Here is a 25,340-nt window from a genome sequence, read left to right as displayed (position 1 = left end):
CGCATAGAACATTGCGAGGTACATTTCATCACAGAATGGTGATGAGTTGCAAAATATTGAAAACATATCTATTATAAAGACAAATCAAGCCACTTAGCTCTTGATTGGTGATCGACATGCATTACTTGCCAAGTTGCTGAAACATGATGAAGTAAAAAGTGGGTTCATTACCCGATTTAAATCTATTGGACATTCTCCTTCCGCTTGGAGGTTGTCATAGTGATATTTCATTGTGACAATCAGGGTTCGGAGGTTTACTTTGAAAATGTAATCCAATACAGTTACTTGTTACCTGTTGTTGAAAATGTCATCAGTAACGTAATCCGAAAACCATAAAATTGCAGTAATGTTACTTGATTACTTTCAATTACCGTTGGATTTCTACTATACCAAATATGCTAGTAAAACAAAAATGAAATGAATGTAAATACAAATACTTTTTTTTTATTATTTACGAAATGAAGAATGTGACCTGAAAAAAAGGATTGGAGGAAAGCAAATGTTAGCTCTATCATCTTGCTTCTCTGAATAAAACTTACAATGAGAGACATGATTATTATATAATTTCACTCATGAGGAGATGCAATCAGCTCAAATTCTGATTCTCATCCGGCCAGAACTTCAACAACTCCCCCTTTTTTATTAGAGCGCAGGCACAGAATTGTTGTGGGAAGGAAGTTGGGTGAAGGAACTAGGGGGAACACCAATGTACACAGGGGAACATCAAACAGAATAATGCAGCGAATGGTTGATCAGTTTGGACAGCTCACCTCCCCTAAGGTTTCTTCATTTTCCTCATGTTGAAGTTTTTGAGTTTTTCCTTGCCCTTATGTAGGTTTTAGATCAGGGGATGGTGTAATACTAGTCTGTGGTTTGCAACAATCTGTGGTCTGTGCAGTCTGTCCACGTTCTAAATTTCCAACAAACTCTGGAATGTCAAGTTTGACTTGTTGTAAGTGGGGAAGCCATACCTCTAACCAAGATTCAGATTTATTAGACTGTTTGTTCTTCTCAGATTGACAGGTGTCCTCTTTAGTCGGATACCTCCCCTGCAACAGGTAGAAAAATCACACCCAAAGCTCCTAAACCGGCTTTTTGTTGTTGAATTTGATCAATTAAATATTGTTACTATCTTGCTGCTCGCTCATACTTTGTGCTTAGTTAAATGCTACTATGTACGATCCACACTCTTGTTCGGCGTTCTGCCTCAACAATGTGAGCACAACTTGACGACGTCACACTTGGGGGGCTTGTAAAAATCTTAATTTAAGGGTTTCGGTTTTAAGGGTGACAGGAACTGTAGGAGGGGGTGCTCAAAAAGAGGGATTGTATTTCATAATGAGTGGAAGTACAAAGTGACAAACAAACATGTGATCAGAAAACAATGAAAATAAGCAAAAGCTGACAAAGTCCAGTTCTGCAAAAATGGAAATGGAAAATGCAAGAAGTAGAGTAACAACTAACCAGAAACAAATGTACCTGGTGGTAGAATTAAATAAAAATTAACCAGACCAGGTGTAATGTTCACAATGTCCTGATATAGGGTTAAGGACAATTGGGCGCATGTGTGTTGTGATTGGAAACACCTGTGGACGGTTCAAAATCCAGTTTGGGAACCTCTGGTGGCTGGAGGCATACCAGACCCAATATTTTCATGGGGATTTTGAGTACAAAATGTTAATTCAATGGACACATATTCTAAGACACTAGGAAAATGAACATTTATCTTTTTAACTGCTCTTTTTTGTGTGTTGTTTAATGTAAGTGTTTTTCGTCTTGTACCTAAAATTCTGTCCTAAAAAAGGAAAAAAAAAAGTAACTTTTACTAATGTATTGTTATTGGTTGGGTTATAACTGAGATATTTGTCCACGTTAATGAATATATCAACATATTCCAGCCACTTTTCCTCATTAGAGTCGCAGGGGTGCAAGAATGTATGCCTGCTGACTTTAGCCAGTGGACAGGGGGAACCCTAGTTTCTAGACCAGTGTTTTTTAACCTTTTTTGAGCCGGGGCATGTTTCATACATTGGAAAAATTTTGCACACACCACTAACAAAACATGTTATAAAATGACTCTGAACAGTGTGTTTAATTACAATGTAGTTTATAATACCCAAAGTTTTTACAGCACTCTTGACAATGACACAATATTTGCAGACAATGATTCATAAATGTTTTATAACATTTTAAAGTTTAAAAAGTGACATTGGATAATTTCTCACGTTACACCTGACGATCTCTCACGGCACACTAGTGTGTCGTGGCACAGTGGTTGAAAATCACTGTTCTAGACAATCACAGGGTACACAGAGACGGAAACAATATTCGCTCACACTCTAAATTGACCTGCCATGCATTTTTATAGTTACAACCGGAATGTCCAGAAAAATGTCCACGCAGGCACAGAAAAAACATGCAAACTCCACTCAGGAAGGCTGGTGGCAGGAATAGAACCTAGGACTCATGAACTGTGATGTGCTAACCAGTCAGACTCAGTCCTGTCTTAAATTAACATTAACATTACAGACTAAAATTTATTCCTTTACATCTAAATGGAAACTGTTCAGTATTGATAAATTCCATAATTTTAAAATCATAGATTGTTGGGAAAAAAAATCTCACGCAATTGACACGCCATTTTATCCGGTCTTCAGCTTTTTTAAAGGACACTGTGGTGGAGTGTTTCCCAGCGGAATATTGGGAATAAAAGAAAGTGGCTTTTTATCTGTAGCGGCAGGCCAGAGAGGTGTAAGGGAGCAGAAGTAATTTTGTGATTTAAACAAAAAAGGGGTGAACTCTGCATATGCGTTCATTATGCCTCCTGACAAAACATCATTTTGTGAGCAATCCAAATATATAAAAGGTATCATAGTGGACGAAGCTCAAGCTCTGAAAAGGTTTAACTCTGTTTTTGGAGACCATTTGTTTTTTTTTTCAGTTAATTTTCAACTACTTTTGTGGACTTCCGCAAAAACAATTAAAACATTTAGCAGTCTCTGAGCCCTATTTTTTTCTAATAATTCTACAATTCATACGGGTGTCTGCAGATTTTTTCTTATATTGAAAAGCAGCTACTTGAAAATTGTCTTTGGCCTCATATTAAAATATGTATTCCTTTTTTTTTTTAAATGATCCTTGACAGCGTAGCATACGGTAATTTTATTTATTACTTTTAGTGTGTGCAGTGATCGCTCTGAGACACACGGAGATAAAATTGTTCATACCTAGTGTTAGCCATCAATCAATTTCTCTTTTGATTGTGATTTTTATGCAGTTGATTTCTGTCTATGTGTTAATAAAGCCCCCATATTCCCATTTCCATACATATAAGTACAGTAAAAACAGGACTTTTAGCCGCTTAGTTTTTCCAATGGTTTAAAACCTTTTTGATACCTCTTCATATGAGCTTAATTAGTTCCAAGATCGTGCTTGTCGCTAGAATTGATAATGAGCAAATTTCCCCGAATATTCTAGAAAAATTATTGTTTCAGTCGTTAAATGAGAATGTTTAACCCTACTTCCATTAATTAACCAGGTAACAAAATCGTGACAACCCTGGGAAGATCAATCCAGATTACAATATCATTGATACTGAGCTAGTACTTGGATCGGATCAATACTATTGTTTTGAGATCCAAACAGTATGCATGTCTGATCAGTATCAACCACTATGACCCTGTATTTACTTGGGTCGGATCGATACCTATAATACCGGTATGACCCTCCTCTGCCTGATATCAATGAATGAGAACAATCAAGATATGTAAATATTGTTCACAGAATCCCACACACAAAAAAAGCAACAAAAACAAACATGGAAAAATGACAGAGAATCTGGATCATGTGAATAAAAAAGAAATACATTGAAAGGGAGAGTTTGCTACTGCTAATTGCAAGCATTATGTAGAGAAGAAGAAAAAACTTTTCACCACAGCTGCCACCTTTAGTTCTATCTCGTTTTAGCTCACTCCCAAATGATGGAAGGCATGCCCTGCCTCCAAAGGCGTGATCAAGGCAGCAAAGGGGCATGGATGCAGGCGTATGTTTTAACTAAGCCAATTTGCTCAGCGTAGAGGTCCAAAGTGATCATAGGATCCATTCAACACACACACTCTCCCTGTTACTGTCCAGCCAGTGTTGTGAATCAGCATCAAAGCTGCTGAGGCAACACGACAGTCGAGCCGATTGCTTTTTGCTCGCTCTGGCCAGGTTTTCTGGCTCAAGTCTCCTGACCTCAATACAGCATGACTGCTTTTCTCTGGGGCTTTGCACTTTTCATGCCACAAAAAAAAAGTAAATTTCTTGAGGGCTTAAGAACACCACAGCGACCCGCACAGTGTTTGCACACTCTCAAGTGCACTCCCAAAATAACAATTTGGAGTAGTTTTGTCCTTAAAAGACACTAATAAAGTGCTTTTAATGCTATTTTGGGTTCACTTCTTTTTGTCAATACAGATATTTCCAACCAGTTTGATACAAAGAATCATTTAATGAAGTCGAACCCCAACACTTACCTTCTATTCGTGGCCTCAAGAAACTTTTTGTTATTATTCCGTTTTCTAAATATTAGTTAAGGGTGGACTCACACTAGGGCCATTTATTCCGTACGATGCAGAAGCCGGACTCTCCTCCTTTGCTGTCCCCCGGTGGCTCACACTCACACAACTGTAACAAAATGTGCTCTGGCCAAGTTGCTTCCAAAATATGCATTTCAAACGTTGCCAACTTGGGATCCTTACCATGCTCAGGAACTGATCGATTTCCCTCACACAAACCTCTAAAATTCGGACTTGCACCCTGAAATGCATCAATTTCAAATCATTGTAATACTTGCTGTCCAGTGAAAAAGGCGCAGCAGCTGTTCTGGCCTCAGGTAAGGACTGTTCCCTGGTCTGCTTAGTGAACACTTTAAAGTTCCTATAAAATTCGCATAAAATCACAATCAAAGATGTACCCTCCTAACATTCAGTTAACTGCGTTAGAATGCACACTAGCAGAAGGTTTTTATTGTCACCTTATTTTATTTTTTTTGCATGAGTGTAGGTTGGGCATCGTAGCTGGAAAGCATATGACACAATAACTTGAACCATTATCTGGCACCTTGTCAAATTCGATCACAATCTGGGAAATTAAACATTGTATTTCACACAAATTTTATGGTTTCCCAAAGTGTCCAATTGTCGTCAACCAGTTCACAACGCTAAAATCTGAATTTTGAATGAGTTGTAAATGTTTGACTTCTCTCTCTCCAGCAATAATGGTGTATAAAAATGAATCACAAATTGCTTTGTGCACTTTTATTTTTGGCATTGATTTGAATACACCCCCAGAAAATGGCATAGAATTATGTTAGGAATTTTATGGCTAATCATTGTTACAATCATTATTTGAATCGTTTAACAACTGGATGAAGGAATTTAGAACTACAGGAGTGGAGGCTATATATAGGCTAATTCGGTCTGTGGACCATGAAAAAAAGTCTGCTATTGGCAGAGACTGGTCTCAGAGGCTAACAATCATTCCGAATCATTTTACGTGTCTGTTTATTTTCAAAGGTTTTTTTTTTTAAGCGAAACGAAAGGTCCTCTACTAGGAACGTCAAATGAAGCAGAAATTCTTTTAGGCGGATTTTTTTTTTTTGTTATTGTGTGTTTTGGGGTAAATATTTTACACGGTTGAATTATCTGGATCGCACTGGATGTAAATTACGTCAGCTTTATATATCTCTGGTTTCTCGTTTCAGACTGATGGTGATGAGTACATTTTAAATATCTTGAATTCAAAGAGTTTAAGCTTTCCAATGATATGTGGCATGACATATTTCAGTCACTGGTGACAGCCTATGGACCACTATTTGTTTATCAAAAGTCCGCCGGCCCGCCGGTGGATGTTAAGTGGTTATTAAAACTCTTCATACCGTCTTAATTTTGTAAAGATTCCATATTTGAATGTGGGCACATGCAGCTTATATTCAGGTGTGGCTTATGTATATACAAAATGTGTTTTCATTTTAAAATGTATTCGGTGTGACGTGTAATCAGGTGTGCTCTATAGTCCGAATGTTGCGGTGATTTGTCAGTGACTCCAACATGGGTGTTTTAATAAAAATGATAAAAATAAACTGACTAAACATTCAATGTCTCAGTTTTTTCGGGGTTAAGGTAAAAAAATTAAGTGGACTCCCATCTTTCTATCTCAATGAGGCAAGCCTCCCAAAAGAAAAATAATAATAATAAGGATTCAATTATTCTTCCAGCGTTAATTGCAGCATTAGACAATCTTAACATTTTTTATTGAGCCCCTCCAAAGTCCAGTGCCACCTGAAACATCCCCCAAGCACACCCATACTAAAATCATATTTTAAAGATCAAATGTTATTTTTTTAATGAACCCAACTTAACGTAGAGGAAGATATACTTTTACACACTAACAACAGAACATGAATGTAATTCAAATAAAGGAGCCAGTGACAAAGTTTTAATTATGAATGACAAAAGGTGACTCGATTACAATACAAGTGAGTGGTTTATGTGTCAAGTCATGACCAGCACCAGACCAAGAAACTCCTTTTGATGTGTCTTTGCAATTTGTTAACTCAGCAAGCGACTTTGCCTTTAAATGTTTGTTGACAGTATTCCGTGTCATAACAAGTAATTTTATTTCTGGAACAGCCTCTAAATGACAGTGTGCACCTCCTTATGAGAGCCTATAAAACATGACAGCCAGCCCCCGTATTAAATGGCGCGTGTGATTTTCTGCCTCCTAATTGCAACTTCTCACATGCCTCCTCTGCAGTAAACAAAAAACAAGCTCCTTAGTATGCCCAAACTCTGGTTTGTGTTTATCTTTGCATGCAAACTAGACAGCCAAGCGTTTCATTTCTCGCAACGTGTTATTTTTTTCCTTTCATTTGCTACCAGATTTTTCACGTTTTCCAAAGGTTAGAGTGATTCATCTTAATTTTTGAGTGCCGTGCTTGTCCGCCCGAGTGACTTGCCTCTTCACTTTGCATCGTAATATGAATCACGCCACTGCACAAGCTCACGTTTGATTCACGCCACTTTGCTGAGGCACCTCCAGAAAGAAATGGCGTGCAGATTTGATGTCCGAGCTGAAGTCTCCGTCAAACACAATTGAGAAAGTTGGATTCGGCGTATGATGGCTGTCTCATCTAGTAGGTTGTTTGTCACTGATACATTTGCAAGGTGATACAAGTTGTGTTTTGTGGGTGTATGTGATACATTTACCGGCTATCATAAGCAACTGAGTTGATAATATGTCCTCTGAGACTTCCATCCATTCATTTTCTGCGCTACTTATCCTCACTAAGGTCCTGGGGCCGCTGGATCCCATCCCAGCCAACTTCGGGCAATGGGGAGGGTACACCCTGAACTGTTTTCCAGCCAGTCGCAGGGCCCTCTGAGACTTTAATTGCTCTTTACATTTCACCCAGTTCTGGTGCTGAACGCTTTCTTTGTTCTTTTGAGCTCGTGAAGGTTTCCTTGTTTTTGAATGCTCATGTTCATATAATCCAGTTCTACATAACTTCATAAGATACTGGGCTGTAAGATTTAGGGTTTTGAAAGTAATTGTTAAAACAAGAGACCAATTAAAAAAAAAAGGTTTGTGTCGTTCACATGCATATAAAGATATGTATATTGATCTTTTGAGGGATATCTTTAAATAAATTAACATAAAGAAAAATGTTTTTAGTGTTTCAGTGAGCATGTTTATTCTGAGTTTATAATAGCAGGTGATAATAATGCTCAACATGGTGCTGTTAAACTTTAAAACTGTAACACATCAGTTAATGTGGCTTTGAAGCGGTAACTCTTAGGTTAATGCAATAAAACAGCAAAACCCTTGTTTAAAAGTATTATTTATGCTGTCAGTTCCTTAAAAAAACAATTCTGATCCCTAAATATGTCATCAGAGCACTTTCAGAAATTTTGTTTTCCTTTGTTTTAATTTTTGGATGTCCAATGTCCTTCTTGTTTGTATGACAATTAAATTTGTTGCTGTAATCAACTGGTAACAAATAGAATAGTCTGAAAACATGTTACCAGATTTGCAGGAAAAACATTTATTTTTTTCAAGTGCAATTTTTCAAATTATAAGATCATTCAATTTAATTTGATAGAAAAATAAGAACATTTAAATAATGAGAGGGCTAGTGATCCCAAGAGCCAAGAAGAGATCTGCAGGTTCGAGAGCGTTCTTCATTCGGGCTCTGGTGGAATGCTCTTCCTTCTGAGATTTGATCTGCAACCTCAGTGGAAATGTTTAAATCTAAGCTTAAAACCCACTTCTATTCTATAGCAAATACATGACTTGACTTGATTTACTGTGTAATATTTGAGGGATGTCACTGTATTGTGTAGTGCAACTGAAGACTTGTGCCAAAAAGCAAAAGGAAGAAACAACCTACCGAGACTCAAAGAGACAACAACATGTTTCCTCTTATTTTTTGTTTATTTTTTTTGCACACCCTTGCCCAGGTTTTGGTCAGGGGGGTACTAGTACCACCTAGATGCCAGACAATCATTTCAGCTCCTTCTAGGTGGGTCTTGTATTTCACGACCTATGAGTGTTTAAAAAAAAACAATGTTAGTACAATTGCCTTTGTACAATTTGAAGGGGCTAAATAATACACAACATTCCTTTAAAATAAGAAACATTGTCTTATCTAGCATGCCTTGCTTCTTGCTGTTTACCTCCAAAAAAGTGGGCACACATATTTGCTGAACCTTATCTGGACATCAGGAATGACTTGTAGATCCATAAACTTATATACAATATTTTTGGTCAATACGTAAAATCTTTGTTGAGATTGGAAAGCAGCGAAAAGTAAATAAAGTAAAGAATAAAATGTTCATCAGTCAGATTTAAAACATAGTGAAAAGACAATCCCATGCATGGGCAGAATCAGTCAATTTTTTGGAGTGCACCCACAAATTCAATCAGAGCACCCCCAAACATGATAGCATTTTAAAACTCTCTTTTTCTTAATAATGGACAGCACAGGTTCAAATATGATTAAAATGAAATAGTAAAACAAAAATGTGAACAACACAGCATTTGGAAACTCCATCGCCTTGAAATGGCTCAGTCCAATTGATTCCTAGCAACGCTTTCTCCCTCTCTTCCCCGCTCCTCTTTCGCTCGGCTACTGTCACTTGCGGCATATCGGCGGAGTCTGTGGATTCTTCTAAGTATTCCGGTGAAAGTATGTTATAAGGTGGTTATGTTATCAACTATTCTACCACCCAATACCATGACTTTGTTATCAACATATTTTAGTCCTCATTTTAGCTGCATTGAATCAGATGCAACAAGGAGCAGCTTAATTGTTGTGTGTGCGTGTAAGCTTAATGTGTGGTCATCTTGTGTGTGTGTTTTCTGTTCCTGTAAAAAAACACCATGTTCAGGTGAGGGTCAAAAAACATACACTGTCAGAAGAAAAATATGAACAGTGGCTGAAGTTAAAAATATCCCATCCAAAACTACATTTTCTGACACTGCAAATATATATTTTCTCTTCATCAGTTCACCACATTATCACATTTTATGGATCCATATAACTTATAAACTATAAACTGTTTTTTATGATACTGAAGGTAGGTATGTATTTATTATTTAGTGACACTCCTGAACAGTGTTAAATGATCTTAAATCACTTTAAAGTGAAATGAAAAAACACAATTTGGGTGCTCAGCACTCCCAAAGGTCTGAACGTAAAATTGTTTTTGATCCCAGCCAATATACAAACGGTTGCGCTACCAGAACTTAAATAGAAACGAATCACCCCCAGCAAGTGATTGTGTTTTTATGCATACTTTTAGGTTGCTCCTTTTTTTAGTGTGTGTGTTTACATGTGTGCTTGTTAGCGCCTCTCGTTGACACGCTGTCTCGCTTCTAGCCTAATTCTTTCGCTGCGCAGCCATGTCAGACTTAAGAGCGTCTGGAAGGATCCCAATTAGTCAGTGGCATTACGTTACTACCACTCAAGCTCTCAAAACTCAGCAGGTGATGCATCACTGTGGAGAGGCCATTATCCAAATGTTTTTAAAAATAAAGGAAAAAAGAAACAGTACTTGCAGTCTACGTGTATTTGTGCAGCAAGGGGACTGGTGACTGACAGCTACACAAGTACTTGCACCGGTCTGCTTGGGCCTTCGTGCCCAACCAATTACCATGAAAAATAAATGTGCAAACTGTATGTGTCCCCAGCGTGTGCGGGTGTTTGCCCCTGTGTGTGTGTGTGTGTGTGTGTGTGTGTGTGTGTGTGTGTGTGTGTGTGTGTGTGTGTGTGTGTGTGTGTGTGTGTGTGTGTGTGTGTGTGTGCGTGCATGCATACGCAATCAGAGTCATGTTTGATTCATGATGCTGTGTCATTGTATCTACTGTGACTCATAAATGTCTGGGAGCCAACCACTCCCACCTGTAGTTTGGAATAATTGATCCTGGCCTCCCTTGTGGATTCAAAATATCAAACAAAAACAGATCCTCACTAGAAACTATTATTCTCGTCACGTGACCATATTCAACTTTAGCCGAGGATTTTTTTTGTTTTAAGATGAAACTGATCAAAAATGTCGTTTAGCAATACCTACTATGAAAACACAGGAGAGGAGGAGCACCCCTGGCCTCACATCAAAAGCATTATGATATACAACCCCCTTGTCATTTTAGAGAAAACTCAGATCACTAACATGAAACGGTCATTAGGTCATTCCAAAGTGCAACATATTGGCATTCAGAAACAGTAAAATAAATTGACAAAAACCATTGCGATGGTCAACAAATGTTACTAATATGGAGTAAGTGAAGAAAAATAAATATGGAATCACTCAATTCTGAGGAAAAAAAATGGAATCAGTGCATTTTGAGGAGAAAACAAGAGCACAATCTCCTTTCCTCAATTGGGCACCTGGCTTAGATTAGGTCTGCAGTAAGATGCAGTTATCACACCTTGGAGGGCTCCTAGACTAAGTAGATTGGAAAGAATCATGGCTCCAACAAGAGAGATGTATTTTGAGACCAAATACAAGCTCGTCAAACTTCTTGAAGAAGGTAACTCTAATCGTATGGTTGCCAAAGATGTGGGCTGTTCACAGTCAGCTGTATCGAAGATTTGGACCAAGTACAACGAGCATGGAAAGGTTGTTAAAGTCAACCGTACTGGTAGGCCGAAGAAGACATGTAGGCGTTAAGACAAACAACTAAAGGCCATATGTCTTGAAAACAGAAAAGGCACAACAAGACAAATAAAAAGGTAACGGGAGGAAGTTGGGGTCAACGTATGTGACAGCACTGTGCAAAATCACCTATAGAAAATGTGCTTTTCATATAGGAAAGCTAAAAGGAAAGCATCCATCCATCCATCCATTATCTTCCGCTTATCCGAGGTCGGGTCGCGGGGGCAGCGGCCTTAAAAGGGAAGCCCAGACGTCACTGTCCCCAGCCACTTCCTCAAGCTCATCCGACGGGATCCCGAGGCGTTCCCAGGCCAGCCGAGAGACATAGTCTCTCCAGCGTGTCCTGGGTCGCCCTCGGGGCCTTCTGCCAGTGGGGCATGCCCGGAAACCTCCCGAGGGAGGCGTCCAGGAGGCATCCTTATCAGATGCCCGAGCCACCTCAACTGGTTCTTCTCAATGCAGTGGCTCTACACGGAGTCCCTTCCGGATAACTGGGTTTGTCACCTTATCTCTAAGGGAAAACCCAGACACCCTGAGGAGGAAACTCATTTCGGCCTCTTGTATCCGGGATCGTGTTCTTTCGGTCATGACCATAGGTGAGGGTAGGAACGTAGATCGACCGGTAGATCAAGAGCTTTGCCTTTTGGCTCAGCTCCCTCTTCACCACGACGGACCGGTACAGGGTCCGGATAACGGCAGACGCTGCACCGACCCGTCTTTCGATCCAAGGAAAGCATCGTTGATGCTTAAACAGAAAATAACAAGACTGGAATGGGCTAAAGTTGGGCAATCTCAGTCTGTGAATGACTGGATGAAGGTTATCTGGAACTGTTGTCTGGTGCTGTTCCAGTGAAATTTACAAAGAGGACTGCCTAAAGAAAATGTAAAAAATTCCACAGTCCTTAATGATATGGAGCAGCATGTCAGGCAAAGGAACTGGGGAGATGGCTATTGTCAAATCTGCAATAAATGGACAATTTTACATTGACATTTTGGACAGCTTTCTTCTTTCTTGAAATAAAAAAATGTCTGAGGATGATGAACTCATTTTCCAAGATGGCATTTCATCATGCCACGTAGCAAAAACTGTGAAAGTATTCCTTGGAGATAGACACATCCAGTCAATGTCATGGCCTAAAAATAGCCCAGATCTCAACCCAATTGAAAACCTATGGTGGAAAATAAAAACAACTGTGCAACAGCAAGGCTTCCACATGCAAAAGATGTTCTAGCAACTGTAATCAAAGAGAGTTGGCACCAGATTGATGAAGAATCCTGTTTGTCACACATCAAGCCCATGCCTTAGAGACTGCAAGCTGTCATAAAAGCCATAGGTGACGCAACTAAATAATCGTAATATGTTTTGATTATTATTTCTTTATCTGTTTTTAATCATTTCAAAAAAATTTTTGCTCAGAATTGAGTGATTCCATATTTATTTCCCTGAACTTGTTTACTAATTTACTAAATATTGAAATGTTTCTTCGTGATTTTTTTGTGTTTCTGTCATTATGCTGCACTTTTTAGTTTTTCATGTTTTTTTATCTGAGTTTGTTCTAGAGCAGGGGTCAGCAACCTCTTCGGTGTGGCGTGCCACTTTCAAATTTTCTTGTAAATCAGTGTGCCACACCAAGATCAATGACTAGCACAACATTTTTTATTTTCTAAAGCGCTTTAGGAGGTTTTCATTGACATGAAAAGCGCTATATAAATTCAGACCATTTACCATTTATATCCAACAGAGCTGTAATTTAACACCAGTCTGGATATACAACATGGATATACATTGAAATCGTATAACTGACCGATTTATCTTCCACTATTCTTGTTCATCAATAAACTAAAAAATGGATGTGAGCAACATGTGGAAAGGCCTGTAGCCATCCATGACTTCAACTTTTTTTACCACAAGAATTAACCAGAATCAACCATTCTTTGTCAACAATGAACGACAATCAAAAAAAAGTGATATGGACAGCTACCACACCATTCATCAATGAAATAGTATTGCAGAAAATATCAAGACTTGAAATAACAGCAGCAAGGGAGAAGGCTACCTGAAAATAAGTGCTACAGAAATAACAGCTGATTTGGTCGCATATATTAAATGGTTTTCCATGCTTTGCTATGCAGTGAGCAATGTGATAACTGGCTTCAGTGGTGGTGTTTTTAGCAATGACAAAGGTTTTCAGAGTCTGTGTTTGTTGGCCGTACCTGGACACAGCGCGTTTTCATGTATCCGCCTTGTCAGACTCCTCCTTGAATTCATGTTCATGTTTCGTCTCGTAGTGACGTTTAACACTTGATGTGCGAGGTACAACGCTCTTGAGGCATAATGCACAAACAGCACGATCATTTTTTTTTGCACACAGCCCCAGTCATTTGTCCACGCTGGCTGAAAAGAACAAGATTTTTTCGCTGGAGGAGCCGTCATGATTCATTCATTTATCGCGCACCGGTGTTTCTTTCTGTGGCTGGGTTAAAACACAGATCTTTCCTCTTTTGCAAGGCGCGGCACAGACATGCACTCACACACGAAACAGAGGCGGAGGGGCGCTACTATAAACACGGCTCGCAACTGAAAATGTCTAAATTTCAGGTGAAAATGCGCTTTAAAAAAAACAAACATTATTATTTGTATTATTTTGCCGTGCGCTCGCGTGCCACTGGTTAACCCCTCGCGTGCCACTGCTGGCACGCGTGTCATAGGTTGCCGAGCCTTGTTCTAGAGAATAAAATGTCTGCGTGAGAGCTTGCCCAAGAGTGGTGATTCCATACCTTTTGCTTGGGGTTGTATACTCACATCTAACTATAAAATAAAACACTGAAATCAGGATGTCAGTTTATGGGGTAGTGTATATGTTTTATTCTATTTCTTTTATAGTTGAGCGATTTATAATGTCATATTTTGGATGCAAAGTAGAGTCAACACTATCTCCATTGGATGTTATTCTTCAAAATCTGTGAAAAAATGTGAACAAAAAAGTGAAAAATGAACATATCAAAAATGAAATGACTCTTTTTGATCAAAATCTATAATGTCCTGCTCTCAGGGTGTCCCCTGCCTACTGCCCGAAGACAGCTGGGATGGGCTCCAGCACCCCCGCGACCCTACTGTGTCACGGTCGCCATGGCTACCAGTCTGCCGCGCCCCCGAACTCAGCTGCAGCAGATCAGCTGATTGCTGGTCTGCTATTTAAGGCTGGATTTTGGGTTTGGCGGGCGCTGGCTCATTTTACACAATCCCAGGTCTGTTATGCCTTGTCCTGTTTTAGGTTTAAACATTTTCCGTCTGTTATGCCTTGTCCTGTTGAGTTCGTGCCGGAGGAACTCTGTATTGTTCTGTTTTGGTCCCGGAGTATTGGGTGACTTTTATTTTGTTAAATAAAACTTATGATCGTCAACGCATATGAGTTCTCCCTTCCTGCCTCCTGCCTCCGTTCTGGTCCGGTCACCCCTTCCACGCCACCACGCCTCGTGACAGAATGAGCCAGCCACGACAAGAACTCAGCGAACGATCCCAGCGCGATTTGGGGAGACCTGGAGAACGCAGCTTGGCAAGCGCCCACTGAGTCCGACTTCGACTCCCTGCCCGTTCGAACCACGGCCCCGCCCGTCGTGGCCATTGCTGTGCCTCGAATGGGGTCCCGGGAGGAATTGACGCCTGCCTGTTCGACTCTCATGCCTGTCTGCCCGACTCCCGTGCCGATTGCCTGCTATTCAGTCTCCCCTGCGTGCCAGTCCGACTCCGACTCCGCTGCCTGCCTGCCGGGCCGACTCCGACTCCGCTGCCTGCCGGGCCGACTCCGACTCCGCTGCCTGCCGGGCCGACTCCGACTCCGCTGCCTGCCGGGCCGACTCCGACTCCGCTGCCTGCCAGTCCGACTCCGCTGCTCCTGTTTTGCCGGTTCTGATTTTGACTCTCTTCTGTTTTGCCGGTTCTGATTTTGACTCTCTCCTGTTTTGCCGGTCCTGATTTTGACTCTCGCCTGTTTTTGCCAATTTTGACTGTCCTCTGTGTTTGCCGGTTCTGATTCCGTCTGTCCTCCGTGTTTGCCGGTTCTGATTCCCTGTCTGTCCTCCGTGTTTGCCGGTTCTGATTCCCTGTCTGTCCTCCGTGTTTGCCGGTTCTGATTCCCTGTCTGTCCTCTGTGTTTGCCGGTTCTGATTCCCTGTCTGTCCTCTGTGTTTGCCGGTTCTGATTCCCTGTCTGTCCTCTGTGTTTGCCGGTTCTGATTCCCTGTCTGTCCTCGTGTTCGCCGGTTCTGATTCTCTGTCTGTCCTCGTGTTTGCCGGTCCAGTTTGCCTGCCGGCCCCCCCCAACCCTGCCGAGCGTCGAACCATTCCGGGGCGTGAGGTAGTATTTTTTTTTTTTTTTCCTTTTTTGGGGACCTCAGGAGCTGTCCCTTAAAGGGGGGGCTCTGTCACGGTCGCCATGGCTACCAGTCTGCCGCGCCCCCGAACTCAGCTGCAGCAGATCAGCTGATTGCTGGTCTGCTATTTAAGGCTGGATTTTGGGTTTGGCGGGCGCTGGCTCATTATACACAATCCCAGGTCTGTTATGCCTTGTCCTGTTTTAGGTTTAAACATTTTCCGTCTGTTATGCCTTGTCCTGTTGAGTTCGTGCCGGAGGAACTCTGTATTGTTCTGTTTTGGTCCCGGAGTATTGGGCGACTTTTATTTTGTTAAATAAAACTTATGATCGTCAACGCATATGAGTTCTCCCTTCCTGCCTCCTGCCTCCGTTCTGGTCCGGTCACCCCTTCCACGCCACCACGTCTCGTGACATACTGAGGATAAGCGGTGCAGATAATGAATGAATTAATTAATTATTGTATAATGTCCAAACAAAATGAAAGAAATGTCATAAGTAAATTGAAAAATGCGTTGATTCAAATTGGGGTCATTTTCAACCCTAATCAGCATTTGAACTGGTAGGTCATGCATCCAAGCATCAAGCAGTTTTAGCGGGTCGACTTCAAGGTGGGGCAGCACGGTAGCGCAGTGGTTAGCGCGTGTGCGGCACAGTTCTGAGGTCATGGGATCAGACCTTCCTGTGTGGTGTTTGCATGTTCTCCCCGTGCTTGCGTGGGTTTCCTCCCACATTCCAAAAATATGCATTTCTGGTTCATTGGCTGGTTAAAATTGTCCCTAGGTGTGAATGAGCGAGTGAGTTGTCTGTCTCTATGTGCCCTGCGACTGGCTGGCAACCGGTTCAGGGTGTCCCCTGCCCACTGGCCGGAGATAGCTGGGATGGGCTCCAGCACCTCCGCGACCCTACTGAGGATAAGTGGTGCAGATAATGGATAGATAGACTTTAAGGTGAGTATATACTGTAATTTGTAACTAGATAGCTACTTTCTGAGTACTTTCTGAGTAACACACTACTTTTGAGTGTAGAGGGTTGAAGCAATTACTTTTTAAACGCACTAATAACATGTAATAATTGTAATTAATTACTTTTGTTTACCCAATTACCCAGCACTTTGGTACAATTACATGTTATTATAACAACAAGTCACGATATTATGCAATATTATTTCATTATGCAAGAAACTATCAAACAGTTTCAGACAATTGAAGTCGGTTTATTGAGACACCCTCAACTGCTTGCCAGCCAATCAAAGGGTACAAAAAGTCCAACAACAATCAGCAATCACAATCATACCCGCAATCGCATTTCATTGCCCCTAATCAGCCTGCCATGCATATATTCGAAGAGTGAGAGAGAAAACTGTATTTCCAGGAGAAAACAAATCAATGGAGAGCACACAAACTCTACACAGAAAGTAAACAACCCAAAGAAAAGTGGATGGTTTTCCTTCATTTGTTTTCTTTTTGCTGTTAGAAATGATCATAATCTTCTTGTACGATATTTCAAGTAATCAGGACATGGCAGGTCCGTTCTGTCATTTGCACACAAACGTACAGGTAACTGCATATTATGGATTTTAACAGGGTTTGTGCTCAATGAATGGTTGTAGAATTGCCAATTCCTAGCGCTAATCCGAGAGACGTTCTCAAAACAATCCATTCTTGCAAAAGGAAAAAAGTAAGACAAACTTAATCATACACACATATCTTAAGACATTGAAACCAAGGTGATAACTGGCTTAGACAGACCCTTATTTTCCCAGAAGAAGGCGTTGTGGCACTGCCTCTCTCTCGCTCCCCCTTATTTTCTATTTTTTTAACTTTAAGTTATTTTTTTATGGATTTTCTTTGCCTGCCAATCAGACGGTACCATTCATATGTCTGAATGTTGAGGTTGTGGAGGATGATTTTAAGATAAACACAAAATCCTTGAGAACTTTTACAGTTTTGTGTCAAGGAGGGAGATAATTCATGCTTTATCTCACTCTCTTTGAGCTACACTTTTTGATTTCAATCTGCCATCTTTTGCCAGAGCTTTACGAATGCTTTCAAGGTCACGCTTTCTTTCCCGGCTTGATATCTTTGTTCTTTGTAAGTCTCGGCTGGTTGAAACTTTTATACTTGTAAACCTTTTATCAGAAGTTTATGATTACTTCATTCCATTTACTTAAAATTCCCACAACTTGGCTTTGAATAGTCATGGATGTCCTATATCAAGGTTCGTGGGTGTATGCCTTGCGAGCCAGATATAGCTCTTCTCATGAGGACATCTACCTGGGTATCAAAGGCCATGATAGTCTTCTCTGATACTTTGCTATTTTAGTGCATGCAAAGCCGAAGCGAGACAGTACGCTGCTTGCTCGGGCCAGATTATATAGAGGAAAGTTTTAACTACAGTTTACACTTACAGTGCTACACCAGCACACCCTGTTTGGATGTATGTCTCAAAGAAATCCTTTAAATTGAAGTTCATTAAACAATCTAAAAACCCTCAGAACAAATTGTAATTTGATTAGGTGAGCGCCAGGGGTGGGCGGATCTCTGCACACATACCTTAAATACATGTATACTTCTCGTTTGTAGAATTTTGTGACATCTTGATTTCCTTATGCTGAGGTTTGGAGTTTTTCCTTGCCCTCATGTAGGTTTTAGATCAGGGGATGGTGTAATTGTAATATGTACAGCTCTTTGAGGCTCTACAAATAAAGATGAATTGACAATTTTGACAAAATAACTCATCTTACACCTGGTTTTAAAACTATTATTTACGACAAAAATGACAATCACAATGAGCCTCTATCTTAATTAATTGTGGGAGAGAGACACATTCCCAGTGGTATATTTGTCGGTATGGGACACAGGCTCAGGCACTATTATTTCATAGATTTGATCAAATCCCCCAACGTCAAACAGTAAGGTAAAATATAAGAATTAGCTTTTGTCTGGAGAGCGGGTCTGCTGGTTTTGTTGAATTTTGTCTTAAAATACTGTTTATGGTTTGACTCTCAAAAAAATATATATTTGAGTCAAAGAGGTTCCTGACCCCTCTCCTAAAAATGTGATTATCACATTTGACCTTCTAAAGCCATGCATATCAAAGAGAAAGGAATTTATTTGTTTGCGACTTCATTTGATTTTAGTCCAACCTAGCATCAATTTTTATGTTTGGAATGCACTGTTTAATTTTTACCAAATTTGTTATAACCTTTACACTGAGCGCATAAAAGCGTCATTGCCGAGGTGTTGTTAAATAGAGGTGCTGGAGATGGTAAAGAGATATGGTTGCTGTGAATGCTTCACCCCCTGAGCTCCTCAAATTTTCATGAGAACCTGACACAGGATGCCCAGAGGAGAGCTCCTTCTGCGCTATACTCCTGCTGGCCTTTTGTGTACATCTGCTTTTTTTTTCACAACTTGCTTGGTGGTAACAGAAATGACCTTTTCCTAATCATCCACTTCTGTCTCTCTTATACACACAAACGCACACATGAATTCAGATGTGAAATTTACAAGCGTCTGTTTGCAAACGGATGCCAGTATGAGCAACCAGACCACCTGTGCCATTATAAATATCCATTGGCCAGGTGGAGAGGAATTGTCTTTCCTCACTGCTTCACGTCACTGGGGTTCAGCACTCACTGTTCCAAACTGTGTCTAAAAATAGTCAAAAGGTAACACACCAGCATTTCCCTTTCAAAGGGAAAAAAGACTGCATTATACCAACCCCACCTGCAGATAACAGCCCAAGGCTAAGATTAATAATTTCTACAAAACTAAATTAGGACATAACTCTCATATCTTTTGATAACATGTTTAAGATTGATGGAATAGAAAAGAAATGATGTACTAAACTACCCGAACCTCCAAAATGAGAAAAAGAAGCAGAGATAGGCGAAATCCATGAAGTAGGCACCTTGTTTTTTTACAATTATAGTATAATAAAATGCACTATTACACATTGAAAACATAGAACCGTTTTTAAAGGCCCAAGCATTTATTCAACAAATGAAAGTACTGAATTTTGTACCTGAAAACATGTACAGACGCTCTCTTACTTAGGACCATACCACATAAGAAAAACGGTAAATAAGAACATTTTTTTCGGGAACTCGAAAAATATCTGGACATTGCCTTAAGCTAGGTTTTGTATTGTGTGCACCTTTTTCTGAGTAGAGGTCATTACTGTAGTGCTTCTTTCCGCCGCGCGGCAGTGTGAGAGGTCACCCAGTATCCACCCTAAGAAGAAATCTGCTTCCTCCGTGTGTAAACATTATATAAATATATATATATATATATATATATATATATATATATATATATATATATATATATATATATATATATACAAACCTAAGTTGAACCTCACTTTATTTATCTTTATGGAGCATATTTTTTATGAAATGTTTATTTTTTTTTTTAGTCCAAAATAATACAGGTCTGCGATTGGCTGGCAACCAGTTCAGGGTGTCCCCTGCCCACTGCCCAGAGATGGCTGGGATGGGCTCCAGCCCCCCTGCGACCCTACTGAGGATAAGCGGTACAGATAATGAGATGGTGATGAGACAATACAGGTTACGTATACAAGCATTAAATATACTTATATAAACCTTAAACATACATTCCATACAAAATATAGCACTGAAGCAACTAACGAACAAGTTCAACTTACGAACGAACGTCCGGATCTCTATCGTAAGTAGGGCAGCGTCTGTATTCATTTTTTTACCAATACCTACTCTTTGAAGGGCTGCTTAGCCAATGAGCATGCAGAACACAATGCATGATTGAAATCTGTTCAGCAGTGAGACCGTTATAGCAAAGGAGGACTGTATCTAATTGTCCTGAAATACAGTGCATCCGGAAAGTATTCACAGCGCTCACTTTTTCCACATTTTGTTATGTTACAGCCTCATTCCAAATTGTATTAATTTAATCTCTTATCTCAAAATTCTACACAAAATACTCCATTATGACTAATGTGAAAAAGGTTTTTTTTATACTTTTTTTGAATTTATTAAAAATAGAAAACTAAGAAATCACATTTACATAAGCATTCACAGCCTTTGCTTAATACTTTGTTGATGCACCTTTTGCAGCAAATACAGCCTCAAATATTTTTGAATATGATCCCACAAGTTTAGCACACCTATCTTTAGGCAGTTTTGCCCATTCTTCTTTGCAAAAAGTCTCACGCTCAATCAGGTTGGATGGGAGACGTTTGTGCACAGTCATTTTCAGATCTCTCCAGAGATGTTCGATCGGATTCAAGTATGGACTCTGGCTGGGCCACTCCAGGACATTCACGGAATGGTTCTGAAGCCAATCTTTTGAGATCTTGGCTTTGTGCTTTGGGTCGTTGTCCTGCTGAAAAATAAACCTTCGCCCCAGCCTGAGGTCAAGAGCGCTCTTGAGCAGGTTTTCATCCAGGATATCTCTATATATTGCTGCATTCATTTTTCCTTCTATCCTGACTAGTCTGCCAGTTCCTGCTGCTTAAAAACATCCCCACAGCATAATGCTGCCACCACCATGCTTCGCTGTAGGGATGGTATTGGCCTGGTGATGAGCGGTGCCCGGTTTCCTCCAAACATGGCGCCTGGCATTCACACCAAAGAGTTCAATCTTTGTCTCATCAGACCAGAGAATTTTGTTTCTCATGGCCTGAGAGTCATTCAGGTGCTTTTTGGCAAATTCCAGACGGGCTTCCATGTTCCTTTTACTAAGGAGTGTCTTTTGTCTGGCCACTCTACTATACAGACCTGAGTGGTGGATTGCTGCAGAGATGGTTGTCCTTCTGGAAGGCTCTCCTCTCTCCACAGAGGAACGCTGGAGCTCTGACAGAGTGACCATCGGGTTCTTGGTCACCTCCCTGACTAAAGCCCTTCTTCCCCGATCGCTCGGTTTAGAAGGCCGGCCAGCTCTAGGAAGAGTCCTGGTGGTTCCAAATATCTTCCATTTACGAATAATGGAGGCCACTGTGCTCATTGGGACCTTCAAAGCAGCAGAATTTTTTCTGTATCCTTCCCCAGATTTGTGCCTCAAGACAATCCTGTCTCGCAGGTCTACAGACAGTTCTTTTGACTTTATGCTTGGTGTTTGTGCTCTGACATGCACACTCAACTGTGGGACCTTATATAGACAGGTGTGTGCCTTTCCAAATCATGTCCAATCAACTGAATTTACTGCTGGTGGACTCCAATTAAGCTGTAGAAAGATCTCAAGGATGATCAGTGGAAAAAAGATGCACCTGAGCTCAATTTTGAGCTTCATGGCAAAGGCTGTGAATACTTATGTAAATGTGATTTCTTAGATTTCTATTTTTAATAAATTCAAAAAAATTAAAAAAAAAACGTTTTCACATTGTCATAATGGAGTATTTTGTGTAGAATTTTGAGATAAGAGATTAAATTAATACAATTTGGAATGAGGCTGTAACATAACAAAATGTGGAAAAGGTGAAGCGCTGTGAATACTTTCCGGATGCACTGTACATAAATGCCAACCATTTCAAATCAATATGCTGTATACTTAATGACGCACTCTTTTTTAAGCGTTGTCTCTAGAATATAAAAAAGAAAGAAAAAAGAACATCATGTGCTTGTGTGAAACCGTAAGTGGCCAACTTTTACTGAAGCAGAACTCGTTTGCGATTGTTGGAGCGGTTTATTCCCTTATAACGACTTAGCCTTGCTTCAAGATGTAGCAGACGTAGACTAAAATACTAGTCTTGGGTCAAGTATTTTTGTTCTTGTTCGAATTTGAAATAAAAGTTGTAAACGGTTGCATTTTTAAGGATAAAAAAGCGGTAGTCCAACACACAAAATGGTAGTTTAGGTGGGTATTGAAATTTCACATATTCATACATTTTAATTCTATCTATCTACCTTGGTCATATCCCTCATATGACATTTTAATCTCATCTTATCTCATCAGCTGCACCGCTTATCCTCAGTAGGGTCGCGGGTGTGCTGGAGCCCATCCCGGCAATCATCGGGCAGTGGGCAGGGGACACCCTGAACTGGTTGCCAGCCAATCGCAGGGCACACCGGGACAGACAACTTGCTCGCTCATTCACACCAAGGGACAATTTGGACCGGCCAATCCAACTTAAATGTATGTCTTTGGAATGTGGGAGGAAACCGGAGTGCCCGGAGGAAACCCACGCAAGCACGGGGAGAACATACAAACTCCGCACAGAAAGTCCTGTAGCTAGATTTGAACCCACACAGGAGGTTCCCGAGACCTTAGAACTGTGCCGCACACGCGCTAACCACTGCTCCGCCGTGCTGCCCATGCCATTTTAATAATTTGCTAAATTTAAAAGTAACCTTTATTCAATCCCCAAATAGCTTTAACAAACCTTTTTTTGCTAATTTGTTTCTAATTTTATGAAAGCCCCTCTGTTTTTCATATATTATTGTTCTGATGCACTGTCGGGGGTCAGTACGTGACGAGCATGTCTGACTCTTTCTTATCTACTTTCTCGCTCTCTTCTGTCACTCTCTCTTTCTGTCTTTGTCTCTCTCTAAACCTTCCTTGAAAAACTGCCTTAACTGTACTAGAGCAAGGTATAGGAATAAAAATATATAATTTTATCCACTGCCAAAAGAGGATACGTTTAAGTGAAGGTCTCGCTGCTTCAGGGGTTTTCATCATGCATCGTGTTCTGCATTCGAATTGGCTGAACAGTCCCTAAGAGAGTAGGTGTTGGTCATATATAGATAAATAAATATTTACAGGCACAGCTTACCGTACTCTCATTTGTTAAACCAATGTTTGGGCATGTAAAAATGTTTTGTTCTTTAGTTTCATTGCAAAATATAATATTTATTTGTATAATAACAGTAAGGTTTCTTACTTCATTGATTTCACCTATCACGTGTTGTTTTTGGATAGTAACCTCTGCTACAACAAGGGTTCACTGTATTGTTTAAAAATACACAATACATAACTTTTGTCGTGAGCAACCAGCAATGCACCATACGACTTTCTCCGGCCAATTCTAAAATGTATTCCCAAAGACATTTTTTTTCAGTCAGGCACAGAATGTGTAGTACTCCTCCCCACAATTATGAAAATGTTTCCAAATATTCCACGAAATTTCAGGCAATTTTGTCTTAAAATTGACCCATCTGGCTTGTTTCCTCTAGAGCTGTGACATCATTGAAGGAACACAACACGTTCAAAATGGCTAATCCCATCAACACAACAAGTGAGGCAGCTCCAAAACAGACAGCGATTTTGAACAGTGATTCTATACTGCTCATTACTGCTTGGAGCAATCAGAACTTTGCTTCCCCTGTCACTAGGGTTCTTGTGACTGTGCGTTTGACCTCAGCGAGCTAGGGTACTGGTGTTCCTCCAATCGTGTGACAGCTCAGGATGACAAAGACAGGCTGTCTTCAAAATGCATTTTCTCAAAAAATAATTTTAACGAACCGATGAAATTTATGCAAAAACCATGTACTATTTCCTTACTTTTTGCATGTTTAAGAATTTATGAATACCTTAAAACTACTTTTGTGATCCTGTAAGGAGGATTACCACTTGTGAGGCTCCTCGTGCTGAGGTTTTGTGTTTTTCCTTGCCAGCATTATGGTTTAAGATCAGGGGATGGTGTAATTATGGCCTGTGCAGTCCTTTGAGACATCTTGTGATTAAGGACTATACAAAAAAAATAGGACTTGACTTGACTTTGTAATGTTTATGTTTCTGCACCGTGGGAATTAGGTTGGGGGGGAAAAAAACCTTTCAGTTATTAAACCTAACAACCCAAGCGATACAGTATGTCGGTATGTCACCTTCAGCTCCTGCTGCTCCACACACTCTTCAATGTTTGGACGCAACCAACTGCGGAGAGACGCACTGCTTTCACTTTGCCAGTCGCCTTATGAATCATCAAGCAGATTTATGTGAGACGACCTTATTTACTTTGTTTTCCTTCGTCTCTCGTCAGACTCATTCATACAATGTCCTTAGTGTGTTTTTGTTGCTGTGTGGTTTTTCTTTCCTGATGTGATTCCAAAAGTTAACCTGAAACGCCAGATGTTTTGCTTGACAAAATATGTTCTTCTGGGGAAGTGCCAGCAGAAACTGTTTTGGAATAGATGTTATATGTTCCCTCTGTCACATCCTATAATTCATATTCAAGTTTGCTCAATTTGGCTTTATTCATACAGCTACCACAACTTCTGAAACAAACTCTTGACATATCGAAAGAGCTCCCTTTACATTTCTACTGGTACCTTGTTTTACGAGCTAATTCGTTCAATATTTGTGCTCATAGCTAGAAGCGCTCAAATCTCCCTGATATTAAACAATTTAAAAACTAACCAGTCCTCTCCTGTCCTCACAATCACATACAAGTAAACCCTAAATAGCTAAAAAACACATCTTTCACATCAAAATAGTAACTGATTTTTTTTTTACAGGAACAGGATTAATACGAGGATATAAATGAAATAAAATGCAATTTTATTATTTGCGCAATAATAAATGTGTGCTCATTGCGGAGGAAGGTGCAGGGTGCGGTTAAAAGGAAGAGCCATGGAAATTGCATACCTGTCATACATGTTTTTTTTTCATGTTCCATTTTAAAAACACTGAGAAGGATGAGTTCATTTTTCACTACTGCAAGACAAATGTTTTGTTTATGTTTTAGTTGTCTTCTTATTGATATTGTACTATTCATATTTTCATCTAAAAATGTAAACATATATATATATATATATATATATATATATATATATATATATATATATATAT

The 25,340-nt window shown here is 40.0% G+C and overlaps 1 protein-coding gene across 3 annotated transcripts in view; it reads left to right on the top strand.

Annotated features, from left to right (window-relative positions):
• Window positions 1-25,340, top strand: part of prkcab (protein kinase C, alpha, b) — a 150,893-nt gene that overhangs the window by 20,502 nt on the left and 105,051 nt on the right. The window contains exon 1 of one of the 3 annotated variants that reach the window (XM_088338845.1): window positions 24,441-24,487. The exons of the other annotated variants lie outside the window; for them this stretch is intronic. Within the exon in view, the coding sequence (XP_088194971.1) occupies window positions 24,466-24,487 (22 nt within the window). The 5' untranslated portion in view covers window positions 24,441-24,465. Of the gene's footprint in view, window positions 1-24,440; window positions 24,488-25,340 lie in introns of those variants that run through there. 3 annotated transcript variants of the gene reach the window in all.

This window comes from Urocampus carinirostris, chromosome 1 (assembly GCF_059441175.1).
Source record: "Urocampus carinirostris isolate Australia breed hairy pipefish chromosome 1, RoL_Ucar_1.0, whole genome shotgun sequence".
Classification (NCBI taxonomy): Eukaryota; Metazoa; Chordata; class Actinopteri; order Syngnathiformes; family Syngnathidae; genus Urocampus; species Urocampus carinirostris.
This window is presented reverse-complemented; position numbering and strand designations above follow the sequence as displayed.